General features: G+C 39.7%; 1 protein-coding gene across 4 annotated transcripts in view; it reads left to right on the forward strand.

Moving 5' to 3' along the window:
- grin2bb (glutamate receptor, ionotropic, N-methyl D-aspartate 2B, genome duplicate b) overlaps positions 1-15,248 on the forward strand; it is a 143,004-nt gene that overhangs the window by 84,144 nt on the left and 43,612 nt on the right. For all 4 annotated transcript variants that reach the window (XM_037543379.1, XM_037543380.1, XM_017699105.2 and 1 more), the window contains exons 4-6: positions 3,073-3,216; positions 6,569-6,839; positions 8,277-8,469. In XM_037543379.1, coding sequence (XP_037399276.1) covers positions 3,073-3,216; positions 6,569-6,839; positions 8,277-8,469 — 608 coding nt within the window. The remainder of the gene's footprint in view (positions 1-3,072; positions 3,217-6,568; positions 6,840-8,276; positions 8,470-15,248) is intronic.

The following is a 15,248-nucleotide window of genomic DNA, read 5'->3' on the forward strand; positions in this document are numbered from 1 at the left end:
TCTACTAAATATCAATAAATCTTTTAAGCTAGTGTCCCATAGTGTCCCTTAGTGACGAAACTGAAGAAGGTTCTAACAGTTACCTGTTGTAGAGCACTCTAGAACCACAGTAAGGATTCTACAGCCACACATTCACACAGCTAAGCCAATTTTTTTAAGCATTTAATACTGCAATGTCTCTGGATGAACTAAACACACTCAATCGCAAAATTTAAAACCCTCATGGAAAATGACCCTTTTAGCACTGTCCACTCAATGAATAACTTGTACCCACAGCTCTGTCCTCCTGAATTGATACTATCTGTCATGTACAAATCTCTCTTTGGTCTATTTTAATGCCGCACTCTGCTCACACTCCCTAACACTCCCTCATCAAACCATTGCTTGATTTCCTTGCCCAGCAGCAGAGAGACTAGCTGGAGAAATTATTTAATGGCCTCATTATAATGTCTGATATTAGAATTACTCCACTCATAAACTAGCACTGCGGGACACTCTACTCTTTTCTCTTTCCTAGATTATTAGTGAGTGCGAGAGAGAAATGAAAAGAAACGGGGAATTAGTAGTAAGGTTTTGAAGGCTATTAGCATCCCACGGCTTGTCTAGGGCTGGCCGGGGAAAAGAGTGAAAAGCGAATGACAGGAGTGGCCACTTCAGCATATTACACAGTAAAGAGAATAAATGGAGGGAGTCTGCAGATTCAATCATTGTTTAAATGTGCAGGAGTTGCAACATTAGCAGAGGAGAACGTGAACTGGCAAAGAGATAGAGAAAGCGATTTAAGGGAGGTGTGTGTGTGTGTGTATATATATATATATATATATATATATATATATATATATATATATATGTATGTATGTATGTATATATATATATATATATCACAGCTGTCAGAACAAAATCTCCATATCTTACTTTTAATGTAAGTCAACCTATGTATATATAGACATAGACCCAAAATACACACTCTGGGGACTATATTAATATATTAGGAACACCTGTGTAATTGTCTAATTAGTATATCTATAAGTGCTGATCCCCTGGGATTTTCAGGCACAACAGTCTCTAGAGTGTACTCAGAGCAGTGCAATAAAGAATAAACATTCAGTGAGCAGACAGTTCTGTGGATGGAAAAGAGATTGGCCAGACTGGTTCAACCTGACAGAAAGGCTGCACTTACTCAGATAACCAATCTGTACAACTCTTGTGGTGAACAGAATCTCAGAATGCATCTCAAATCTTGAGGCTGATGGGCAACAACAGTTGAAGACATTTGGTTCCACTTCTGTCACCCAGGAACCGAAAACTGAGGCTGCAGATTGCACAGGCTCACCAGAATTGAACAGTTGAAGAATGAAATAATGTAACCTGGTCTTTTGAATCTTGATTTCTGCTGAGGCAGTCAGATGGTGGGGTCAGTATTTGCCACTGACAGCACAAATCCATGGACCCAACCTGCCAATAGTGTCAACAGTCCAAGCTGGTGGAGGTGGTGTAATGGTCTGGGGAATGTTTTCTTGGCATACTTTAGGCCCATTAATCAATCAACCTATGAAAAGCATAACCTGTTTGAGTATTGTTGCACCCCCATTAAGATTGCAGTGTTCCAGTGTGCTATTTCTTTTGTTATTTTGCTGCTGGTTGATCTATATATAGTTCCCCTGTGAGCATAGTCCGCTGAAAACGTCTTCCGGTGCTATTATTACTGATAATACTGGTATTCCCATAACAGTGGTGTGTTTTGCTTGTCAGTGTTACACATTCAATGTACTTGTTAAATTTATAATGATTTATCAGATTAACGCATTATTAATGTGTTACCTCTAAATAGAATATAATCAAAAATTCGGATTCCTTTGAAATCAAGGATATTAATCAGGAGTTTGTTTCCCTTTGCTGAAATAACATCTTGTACTCTTCTGGAAAGAGCAATCAAATTGCTGTGACTATTTGATTGCTTTCAGTCACAAGAACGAGGTCAGGCAGTGATGTTGAATGATTAGTTCTGGATCAAAGATTGCAATTCAGCTTATCCCAAAGGTAAAGTAAAACAGCACTTTGGAGCTGGAGAAGTAGCCAAGGTCAGAAGAGTGTGAGGTTGAGAGTGCACTTTAGTGTGTGTTAATGTATAGGTGAAGACGAGAAAGCAGCATGTGGGAGTGATTTCACATGGACGCCTGCTGATTCTTCTGGTATGAATGTCGGAAGCTTAGATATGTCTGTGTTAACCCCCTCCTGCCTTGTCAGTGTTGTTACCTCATTAAATCCGAATCAAGGTAACGGATCAGTCCATTGCAGCCCCCCCTGAGGGTGGACCCCAGGGTAGTGGGCTTTGATGTTGAGCGGAGCATTGAGACCTACGAGACATACCGAGAGAGGGAGGGAGGTAGCCTGACATGAGTCATGAGCAACATAATGAATACACACATATGGTTGATTTTGTGCACAAACACATATACATACACACACACACATACTGGATTGTCAACTGCTGGCGCGTATGCATACTTAGACACAAACATTGTGTTCACTGGCCAAGACCCAGAAACAATTGATGCATGAACACATGAACAAAGGCATGGTAATTTATAGGCTTGGATGCCAACATACAAATGCATACAATATGGACACACAGCCCGGTTTGGTGTGCATTGCAGATAAGAATGTATTTACAACATATTACATGCGTAGAAAGGCTTTTAGAATTGACTGAATCTACCATTTACCTCTGGGGCACATTGATCAAATTCTGTTTCCTTATGGCATCAAGTAAACACTAGTTTCACATTCAGGCCTTTAGATTTGCACAATTGGTCAGGCATTCTTCGGAATGCATGCACAATCATGTGAGAAATAAAATTTGACATGCAGTTTTGCCAAAATGTCTCAGCTGTATAAGCTGTAGTGGCCCTATTTTATCCTTTTAAATGTGACTTTGCGAATGTGGTGTTGTTCCAGCACTGATTAGCAGTTAGTGCCTTATGAATGAAAGAATGAAAAATATTCACCTGCTGAACACATTGTTTTCTATTTGTGTATTCATATGATGACTGTGGCCTTTGTTTGTTGCAGGATGACCACTCCATGTTCTTCCAGTTCGGGCCATCGATAGAGCAGCAGGCCAGCGTCATGCTCAACATTATGGAAGAGTACGACTGGTACATCTTCTCTATCGTCACCACTTACTACCCCGGATACCAAGACTTTGTCAACAGAGTAAGAAAGATGCAAACATGTCTTTTTTTTCAGCACCACTATTTATTTGTTTATTTCTTCTTTTTTTTTTGCAGTTATTCTTTCTATTTGTATATTGTGTTTATATTGTGCATAATGAATGGACCAAACTAAATGGCCCAAAATGTATGTAAATTATGTTTTTTCCTTCCTGAAAAGTTAAAGTCAAAAGACTTTTCACAGGCAGTCTACAGACATGTTGCCCCAACTGTAAGCAGCTCCCAGGTTATCTAGAACAGGGTTTCCTAACCTGTAGGCCATGGACCACCAGTGGACCATGAAGCACCCTCTAGTGGTCTGTGAGCCTTTCCCCAGAGGGAGGCAGTAATTCAGGCTGGTAACGTCACTGTGTCATAAAAACATGATGGACTAAATCTCCAAATCATACACTGCTCAAAAAAATAAAGGGAACACTCAAATAACACATCCTAGATCTGAATGAATGAAATATTCTCATTGAATACTTTGTTCTGCACAAAGTTGAATGTGCTGACAACAAAATCACACAAAAATCATCAATGAAAATCAAATTTATTAACCAATGGAGGCCTGGATTTTAAAGTGGAAAAACACACTACAGGCTGATCCAACTTTGATGTAATGTCCTTAAAACAAGTCAAAATGAGGCTCAGTATTGTGTGTGGCGTCCACGTGCCTGTATGACCTCCCTACAATGCCTGGGCATGCCCCTGATGAGGTGGCATATGGTCTCCTGAGGGATCTCCTCCCAGACCTGGACTAAAGCATCCGCCAACTCCTGGACAGTCTGTGGTGCAACCTGTGGTGTTGGTGGATGGAGCGAGACATGATGTCCCAGATGTGCTCAATCGGATTCAGGTCTGGGGAACGGGCGGGCCAGTCCATAGCTTCAATGCCTTCATCTTGCAGGAACTGCTGACACACTCCAGCCACATGAGGTCTAGCGTTGTCCTGCGTTAGGAGGAACCCAGGGCCAACCACACCAGCATATGGTCTCAAAAGGGGTCTGAGGATCTCATCTTGGTACCTAATGACAGTCAGGCTATCTCTGGCGAGCACATGGAGGGCTGTGCGGCCCTCCAAAGAAATGCCACCCCACACCATTACTGACCCACTGCCAAACCGGTCATGCTGAAGGATGTTGCAGGCAGCAGATCGCTCTCCATGGCGTCTCCAGACTCTGTCACGTCGGTCACATGTGCTCAGTGTGAACCTGCTTTGATCTGTGAAGAGCACAGGACGCCAGTGGCGAATTTGCCAATCCTGGTGTTCTCTGGCAAATGCCAAGCATCTTGCATGGTGTTGGGCTGTGAGCACAACCCCCATCTGTGGACGTCGGGCCCTCATACCATCCTCATGGAGTCGGTTTCTAACCGTTTGTACAGACACATGCACATTTGTGGCCTGCTGGAGGTCATTTTGCAGGGCTCTGGCAGTGCTCCTCCTGTACCTCCTTGCACAAAGGCAGAGGTAGCGGTCCTGCTGCTGGGTTGTTGTCCTCCTACGGCCTCCTCCACGTCTCCTGGTGTACTGGCCTGTCTTCTGGTAGCACCTCCAGCCTCTGGACACTATGCTAACAGACACAGCAAACCTTCTTGCCACAGCTCGCATTGATGTGCCATCCTGGATGAGCTGCACTACCTGATCCACTTGTGTGGGTTCTAGAGTCCGTCTCATGCTACCACGAGCGTGAAAGCACCACCAACATTCAAAAGTGACCAAAAACATCAGCCAGAAAGCAGAAAGGCACTGAGAAGTGGTCTGTGGTCCCCACCTGCAGAACCACTCCTTTATTGACTGTGTCTTGCTGATTGCCAATGATTTCCACCTGTTGTCTATTCCATTTGCACAACAGCTGTGAAATTGATTGGCAATCAGTGTTGCTTCCTAAGTGGACAGTTTGATTTCACAGAAGTTTGATTCACTTGGAGTTATATTGTGTTGTTTTAGTGTTCCCTTTACTTTTTGAGCAGTGCATTGACCTTGTACATTTCTTCTCTTTTCCCCCCCTTTTGTCATCACTACAACCATGGGGCTTGTTAACATGTTTAATGTTTTTATCCTGCATACATTTTGCAAACCTACTGAAAACCAGAATGGCCAATCTGGTCTTTTTGAAGACCTAATTTTTAGGTTTTTTAGTATCAGAATTTAAGAAAAGGAAAGTTGTATTTAAAAAAGTTGATTTTAGTTTTCCTGGGGGCTGCTATGCTTTGTAGTTATACATAGGTGGGCTTTGGAATGGAAAAGGTTGAAAACCCCTGATCTAGAATGTAGTTTTGACTGTTCATGTTCATTTTAACTGTTCATGATACCAATTACTATCTTGATGACTTGACCTCAAAATGATGTCTTAGTCCAAATGTCTTTGAAATCATGTCTGGAAGAAAGAAGAGATATCACAGTGTCTTTGTTATCCACTTTGTTGCAAAAAAAAAAACAAACCAAAACATTCTTTTGTGGCTGTTCTTGATAAGAAAGCAGTGGAGAAGAACTGGCCCTACTGCAGACATATTTGTTCAGTCATTTCTGTATTGGAGCATTGCATAAACAGGGCGTACTTCTGTAACTGTCTCGCCTGCAGATATCAATAAAAAACAGATTTCTTGGGGATAGGGAGACACATTGTGGGAAAAGGAGTTTGGACTGCTTGCTGGAGTAATGCTGGTGTACCATGTAGAATGATTACGATCACATGCTTATCTGAAGCACCTGTATTTTGCAGAACCATAAAGACAAGCTAATAAATTTCAAAGTACTGCTTTAAAGTTCTATTTCCTCCATCTAATTCAATCACTGCTCGCAATAGATGGGGCACTGGAGTGCAATTACACAATGTAAAATGGAAAAGAAGATTTGACGTCGATTACTAGTACTTATTGAAAAAAGTGTACAATTTTGAGCCATGTTTGTAGTACGCTGACATAATGGCTGGTCATTTTACGTCACAATACACTTCCTTGCTTGGTTGTCTGACTGATAATTATGGCTTAGAGTGACACTTGAAGGTTTTTTTCCTTTGTTGGGAGCTTGTAATTACAGTAATACCAAGGACATCTGAATGCAGGCAATTGTTTGGGTTGGCAGTTGGCGTAGTTGTGGACTGGGAAATGTAGTTTTCTCTCATGCAGATTAAGTGCACCATATTGTATAGTTAGAGTGAACTGGGGGCTGTTTATTTGCATTTTGGGAAATGTGGTTTTAACATTTAGCATCACAGAGAACAGTTTTGTTTCTTGAGAGTTGTAATATAAAGCAATAAGCCATGAGAGGCCATGTCCTATGGTGAGTTTACAGTGGCTTATTAATTAGATTGTGGGAAATATAGTTCTTATCTGTTTTTTCCTTCATACAGGTTCGGAGTACCATCGAGAATAGTTTTGTGGGCTGGGAGTTGGAGGAGGTGTTGCTGTTGGACATGTCGGTTGACGATGGCGACTCTAAGATTCAAAACCAGATGAAGAAGCTCCAGAGCCCTGTGATACTGCTGTACTGCACTAAAGAAGAGGCCACCACCATTTTCGAGGTGGCGCATTCTGTTGGCCTTACTGGATACGGTTACACCTGGATCGTACCAGCACTGGTGGCGGGGGATGCAGACAACGTGCCACCTGTTTTTCCTACAGGTGCGAATGAAAAGGGAATGGGGCGGGGAAAAGAGGATGAAAGGAAAAAAAAAGAGAGAATGCAAAAAAGAATAGGAAAGATTTGTGTACATGTATAATTCTCGATTCAGTTTTGTTTCTATTCACAGTTATTTTACACAAATGTTTCTGTTTACTATTTACACAGTAGTGGCAATAAAATCAATATTCCAAACTGTTATTTAAATTAATTTTACAAGGCTTCCCAAGTGGTCTATCTAAGTGTTCTTTGGAGATTGCAAGTTCAATCCCTGGTGACAACACAGCCATCCATAGCCAGTAGTCTCTCTCTCTCTGGGTGGGTTGGGGGTTGGATGGCCATCTCTCTTCCCCATCACTGAACGCAATGTTAGCCTGTGCGGGGGTCTTTCAGCTGAAGTAAAAGAATTGGCACTCCTCTTCCAGATGTGTTCATCTGTCCAGTGACATTGCATTAGCAGCAGTCCAGAAATATACACGGGTGCTTCACATGTGTCGGAGGAAGCTTGTGTTAGCCTTCAGCCTACCTGCTTAGTAGCATTGTGTGATGAGGGAAACCTTGCTACCAGGCTTACAGCAAAGTGTCAAAAGACTTAAAAAAGAAAAGAAAAAAAAAAAATATACTCAATATAAACAGACAGTAAATCACTTGTCAAATATATATATATATATATATATATATTTGACAAGTGATTTACTGTCTGTTTATATTGAGTATGAAGAGGGTGTATGACACACATGAACTTATCCACTACAGGATTGGTACCACTTTAAAACACGACATTCCCCGCATTATGCAGAGTACAGCAAAACCACAAGAACAGAAAGGAAAGTCACAGCTAGTACCCTAATATCTGTAGTTTTTGATTTGATGAAAACATTATAATAATTAAGTATAAGCAAGAACTTAATGGAAGTCATTGATTTGGATGTTGGATTTTGTGACTCTGTAGCCATACTATTCATACTAAATCATTTTAGTTTATTTTTTAAGCTGTTTGTATCATTTTCAAGTTCTGCGCAAGAAATTACATTTTGAAACAGAGATTGCTCAATTTATTCAGTTATATTAATCTTGATCAGTTCAACCAAAGTGATGCAGCTGAATCGGCTTTGCTTTGCCATACATCAGAGCATTTTTACAGTCCCAGAAATGTTGTTACATGTACAGTACAATAGGAAGAAACAGCTTAGGACGTAAGAGAAATGGCATGTGGTATAAAAGGTTAAATACTGAATAATGTAAAGCTGGGGAAGCAAACTATGCTGTAACATATGGAACATATGGTTCATCTGACCAGTTGCTGTTTTGCTTTTCTTCATTTTAACCGAACAGTATCTTTGATGGGAATAAATTCAGTTTAACTAAACGACCCAAAGTACAAAGACTTAACTGAAAACACGTTTTATAGTGTAAATATCTGCCTATGTCTCTCTCAGGTCTGATCTCCGTGTCCTATGATGAGTGGGATTACGGGCTGGAGGCTCGTGTGCGTGATGCTGTGGCCATCATCGCCATGGCGACCTCCACCATGATGCTGGACCGAGGTCCACACACGCTGCTGAAGTCAGGTTGCCACGGCGCGCCCGACAAGAAAGGCACAAAGGGAGGAAACCCCAATGAAGTGCTGAGGTGAGTCAGACTGACGCCCACCCACGCAGACACACAGGCTCATACCTATTCACTAGAAAGATTTTTATAGGAAGTCTTGTTGGTGTCTCTTGGTCTTTTTTTGTTTTGTGCTTTTAGCCAGAACTAATAGTCAATGTAATGGTTTTGGAATGGACCAAGTGTACACACAGACACTAATATGTACACACACACACACACACACACACACACACACACACACACACACACACACACACACACACACCTCTCTTGGAAACACTTAGGTACAGTCCATTTGTCTAAGTCAATTTAGAGAGAGAGAGAGAGAGAGAGAGAGAGAGAGAAAACACTGAAAACAAGATTTACTAAGAGCACCATTAGAAACAACTAATTGTCTCTCAGAAAATTAAATGGTAGTGGAACTCCATTTCCTGTTTGCCAGTGTGCTCGAAAACGATGTTGTTTCAAACCATCAGATGCTAAAGAACTCTACTGGTATACTAGATCATGCCTTTAACCCTTAGAAGTCATCACCACCAACAACAAAACTTGTAATTTGATATTATAACGTGGGAGGTTCTCACAAGAAACTTAGACAAATCGAAGTTCAGGTCCAAACTTCTGCTTTACTGGTTTTTACTTAGAAGGAATGTGCAAAAATGAAAGGGGAAACAGAGTGTAGTGCTAGCTCATGGCTCTGTTGTTAGCTGGGTAGGGTCTCACCTACAACAACCACTGCCTTGGCAGAACCTAGCTCCGCCTTTTGCAGCAAAGGCAAATGAACTAAGCCTAAGCATTTCTAATCAACTAAATGACCTAAAACTAGCATGCACAAACATTTTATTAACCAAGCACCCTTAAACTTAAACTAAACAGAACACAGGCATGCTCTGATGTTATTTGCCCTTCAAATGGCACACATACTATTTAGTTATTAATCTTAAGACTTAGGTACAATAGTGAGGAATAGGACCCACATACAAGCCTTTACAGTTAACTCTAAGCGATTACTCATACATCTTAGTTTTATCTTCCTTCACAAAGGTCCACATACTAAGGTGGGGTTCACAATGTGTTTTAAGTTACACTTTTTCAAAAAAACTTATTTTATATATGTCATGCTAATTTTGGTCTGTAAAATCATGCAGTTTTGGGTACTCAGTGACTGCAAAGTTACTGAAGATCTCTGTAACTTTTGATCTGATTGTTCAACACAGAAAAATGTTTGTTATGTAGGCTGCTTGACAGCTTAAAACACCTTGTTTTTAAACAAACCTTGTTAAAAACACACCTTGCCCACAGAAACCAATAGTAAAAAGGCATTTTAGTTGGCAAAAAACACATCCAAAGTGAACCCATCCTTATCATTCAATACCTACATAGAAAACTTTACAAAATGATATGATATAGTACATTAAAACAAAGCGGAGACATTCTGTCAAAAGTGACTTTCTGAACTTTCATTCTATACACTGAAAAAAGTAATGCATCAAATTTTACTGACTTAAATGTGTACATCAATTCCTTATGAATAAAATGCACTGTATGTCCAAAAATATCCAGACACTGCTTCTATTAAGTGAAATCCTTATATCAGATATGTACACACAGTGTAGTCTCCATAAAAATGACCAATACTAAGTGTCAGCTAGAGGGGTATAAAGTGCCTCAGGGCTTTGGAGCAGTGGAACTGAGCTCCCTGGAGAGATAGAACTCCATCCAATACCTTTGGCATGAGTTTGAACAGTGTTTGTACTCCAAAACTATTCACCCAACACCAGTACTTGACCTCACTGATGTATTTGGACTGAATGCGTTCAGATCTTCACAGCCATGTTCCAACAGCTAGTGTTGTACGTAGTGTTATAGTGTATATCACAGTACCACACATCAGTGTCTGATTTTAGTTTCCACATTTAAACTGAAAGACAAAACTGTCTAAATATTTTATTTCCATAGAAATGAACACATTCAAGTAGATTAAATGCATGACATTTTTCAGTGTGTTTGTAAGTAGAAGATTTTTCAATCTGTTATTGTAGTTGCTAGGTTTCTCATTTCTTGACATTGAAACATGAAAAAAATGACTCAGAATATGAATTGAATTAAAATAGATTTCATTGTTAACTAATTGTTTGCATATAATTATGTAATAATGTTTAACAGATATATGAAAACGAAAGTAATATGTCTAAGCGTTAACTTTCTTCACTTCCTGAGTGACACTGAGGTGTTTTTTTTATGACACTGACAGTTAAACTCAGTCTCATATGAAGGAGAGAAAAGCACAAAACATTTCAGTCAGCAAGAATGCGATTTTCTGAAGTGAGTGAATCAAACGCAGAGGTGCATCGCCAACTGGTCACATTAACAGAAAGGCGGAGGAGAAAATCAGCTGAATATAAAAGAACGAGGCGCGATGAGTTTAAAGATGACCACGGCACACTGACAGAAACCTTTTCCCTTTAATGGAGGCGCCTGCATCCGCACAGAGAAACGTTTCAGCTCATTCAGGACCTCGACGGGAGTCGCTATTCTTTTTATTACCGTTACACAGCCTGTTACCCTGCGCCATGGACAGCACTGAGGGGGAGCGTTTCGGGTGAGTTCTGTGGGTCACGTATCGCTCCTCCTCAAACTGCAGGCAAAGTAGTTTATTATGAATATATTAGCCCCTGAACACCTGAATAAGGCAATCTTCGCCTTTTTACATTCCATTTATTCTTATAGCAGATGCTCTAAAATGGCAAACAATCAAAGATAAACTCATACAAAGTATCCAGCGCATCTGCAAAGATTTATAAAGACATGAGTCCCATCATGGCTCTGCTTAAATATCTAAATATATATAAAATGTTATTTGAGTACCTATATTTTAATTTTTTGCTGTACTTCATTTATCTTTCTGAGGGCCACTTAAGACCCACCTTTCTACCAATTTTTAGTCTCTCCTTGTCCTTTTGAATTAAGCAAGTTGTTTCTCTTACTGGGCCTGATATATGTAAATTATATGTACATTTTATATAAAAATAAATTGTTTATTCTGATTGGCTCCCTGTTTTGTGCTTCATTCCAAAAAGTAGTGGCCTGAAAGACTCCTTATAACTTCACTGTGATTGGGTGGAGCTAAACTGAAGGGGGTTGAAAAGGTGGATGTGCAGTCATATGCAAATATTTTGGCAAATTACATGTTTTGTTGATTTTCTAAGTAAGGCAATTAAATACAAACTATGCACTAGCATTGAAAATGTCATATTTGAATTTGTTTCCTGTAGAGGATAAGTATAATATAAGGATAATTGGTCACTACTCGCCTCTGGTGCAGATAGCACTGGTGGCTATCTAATCACTGTTATACATGTTAGCATGCTGAGTAAATAAAATGAATCTTTTTTTTAAATACAAACAAACATTGAATACTTTTCTTTGCATGTGACAGAAAGCATGGCATCAAGCTTAGAAGAGAGTACATTAAAACACAACACAAGAGTTGGTCATAAATATCAACTAGAGAATGTTGCTACATGTTTGGAACAAATTAATGAAGATCTTTTAAATCATGACACTTAGCTTGCCTTTCTCTATGAATTGTTGACTGTCCAGCTGTGTTCATGTTGTTATGGAGAGTACCTGTTTTTCAGTTTAAAAGCCCATAATCTGCATTTTTCCTGCATTTTAATTTCTTCTGAGGTCCACTTGTTTGGTTTGTGTGGTTTTATTATGTTTTTGTTACTGTTCTGATAACTGTCCTGTTAAGTGCCCCACTCAGAAAGCAATATTATATATAAACAAATATTATATATAAGCAAAAAAAAGGGGTGTAAAATTCCTCATAACTTCAACATGAATAAACAGAGGTAAACTGCTAAAATCTTAAAAGGGATACAGTACTGTGCAAAATTTGTGGCAAATAGTTTAAACTGTGTGTTTACATAACACCTACATAGCATAATGCTAGAAAAAATTAAAATAAACGCAGTAAAAAGCTACAAGAATTTCAAATAAAAAAAAGTAGTTGAAATGTTTTGAGCTGCTTAGAATAACACAGGTTTAGGTCCCAACTTGTCCTTGATGCCCCCCATCCATCATATAGTTTTGTTCAAATTCACCAACAGCACACAGGATTTAACCTAACGATGCACTGATTAGGTGCAGGTATCTGATGATAACAGTGAATACGGGGCTGCCACAAGTAGAAGTTTGGAAATGGGTATGCAAAAACAATGCCAAACGTTAAAATTTGTATTTCTTGCATTAATGTTATTTGTAGTAAGTCTAATATTAGTGCATATGGAAACTAAGCCGTGCATGTGCCCTCCACAAATATTGGCACCCCTGGTATCATGAGCAAAATTAGATTTTAAAAATATTCTTAATTATTATCCTTTTAGTTTTCATTCCAAATAATAGCAAAAATCTAACTTTTATTTAAGGTATAGTGCAAGAAAAAACTAAATATTTTCTTTTTTTTTTTTTTTGTGCCACAATGTATAAGTTAAATATGAAATGTAAAGTATATTCCTATTCATATTTCATATTTTTAAGTTCACCTGAGCAATTAGGAACACTGAAAATGGTCAGCCATGACTTCCTGTTTCACTGGGAAATACATATGAGATAACACACATGAGTGTTCGAGTGGAGAAAGAATCTCCAAGGATCACAGCTAGGGAATGGCAAACATTAGTTTGATCTTGGGATCAGAACGTCTCCCAAACCACAATCAAACGCCAGAAGAAGGCCACTACTGTCAAGAACCAAACGTTTGCCAAGCGTTACTAGAACGTTCAGTGGGTTCTATAGTGAGATGAGACCAAAATAAAAGTTGTTGGCAGCTAACCCTAACCCAACACTGTATATGCACCAGTTCCGGCTATTGCAGTTTAGCTCCACCCATTAGGTTTGAAGTTCTAGGGAGTGTTTCAGCTGTTTTGAATCATGCACATTTGAATGATTTTTAAGTTTCTCTAGCATTTTTTGCGTGACATGATTGGGAATTGGAGTGAAAGCCATGTAAAACCAAAATGTTAGGGAAGTGGGGACTGGACACCTTAGACACTCTGTCTATGATTAGTTCAAGGGATTTTCTGCCCAGGCATTTACATTGACTCTTCACCACATTATAATTCAGTTGCATACATCTCTGCAAAGTTGCTTGCTGCTGTAAGTCAGCTACAGTTAATTTACTTTTATAGGAAATGACTGGTTTCCTGTCGCTGTGTTGCTTGCTGATGCTGGAGATGCAGGACTGGAGATGTTAGATCATCACGTATAATTTATTAATTGTTTAATTTTTAATTAATTAAATTAATTTTTTTGTATTTTGCATTAAGCAGTAGCAAATAATTAAAACATCATTAAAACACCAAAGAAATGTGCGCTGACCTCGAACCGAAGGAGGATGATTACATTTTTAATATTTAATACTTATTTCAGTCCATGTTTTTAATGGAATTGTAATTGTTGGTATGATGTTGTGTATTTTTCGTCGGAGCCGGTGTTAGTGTTCAGATTGTTGTGAATACTGTTTTACTATTTCTGTGATGTATTGTGAAGGCAGTAAAACAACACAGAAAGGATGGATGAGGGAGTGTGTTTATGTGCGTGTTGGGGGGGCCTCTTTCTTTTCCTAACACACTGTCTCTGACATTTTGACAGCACTCGACGTGTCTGCTTATTATCTCGGCTTTTGAGATCTCACAAACACCCCCGTTTTAATGCCAACGTGAAAACCCACCTTTCACTCCAACAGCTTCGCCTGGCTTTGTTTTGCCGCTTGACACTGGGCACGGAGGGGGCATTGATTGCTAATTATTAATTAGCATTTAGCGCTGCCTTGCATTTGATGTGCCGTCGCGTCGGTAATAGAACGCTCGAGGCAAAGCTGGATTAGAGAGACGCAACAAGAACAGAGCAGGCCTTCTCTCAGCTGCTCCCTCGCTTTTATCTCTTTCTCCCTTCCCGTTTTTCTTTTCATCCCTCTCCCCCTCTCTCTTCCTCCACTTTGTTTCCTTCCCTCTATCTTTTTATCTTTTGATTTTTTTTCTTTTCTTCGTTTTTCTCTCTCTGAAGCTTTCTTTACAGATTTTTGGCTTTTTCTTTTGTTTCTCACTTTGACTTTCGTCTTGCTTCACTCCTGAGAGGAAGCATTGTTTCTTTACCCTCTCATATCTCTTTCTGTCACACATTTCTCAGTCTGTTTTTCTTCACTCATTCTCCTTTTCTGTCATGACTCTACCTTTCTGTTCTCTCTCACTCTCTACTTTCTTTCCCACTTTTTCATTCCCTTTTTTCATTCTCTTTCTTCCTTGTGTGGCTCTTTCTTTCAATTTTTTTCTATTCTCCATCTCTCTCTTTCTTTCTTCTCTCAGTCTCTCTCCACCTCTCTCTCATCTCTTCGGTCTGCTCTTTCTCTCATGTCTCTCTCTGGTTGTCTCTCTCTGGGTTCTCTCTCTCTTTTTCTCTCTCTCTCTCTCTCTCTCTCTCTCTCTCTCTCTCTCTCTCTCTCTCTCTCTCTCTCTCTCTCTCTCTCTCTCTCTCTCTCTCTCTCTCTCTCTCTCTCTTTCTCTCTCTCTCTCTCTGGTTCTCTTCTTTCCCCCACTATCTATACTCTGGTTCTCTACCCTCTCTCTCTTTATCTGGTTTGCTACCATTTCTCTCTCTCTCTCTCTCTCTCTCTCTCTCTCTCTCTCTCTCTCTCGCTCTCTCTCTCTCTCTCTTTCTCTCTCTCTCTCGCTCGCTCTCTCTCTCTCTCTCTCTCTCGCTCTCTCTCTCTCTCTCTCTCTCTCTCGCTCTCTCTC

Source organism: Pygocentrus nattereri, chromosome 12, assembly GCF_015220715.1.
Source record: "Pygocentrus nattereri isolate fPygNat1 chromosome 12, fPygNat1.pri, whole genome shotgun sequence".
NCBI lineage: Eukaryota > Metazoa > Chordata > Actinopteri > Characiformes > Serrasalmidae > Pygocentrus > Pygocentrus nattereri.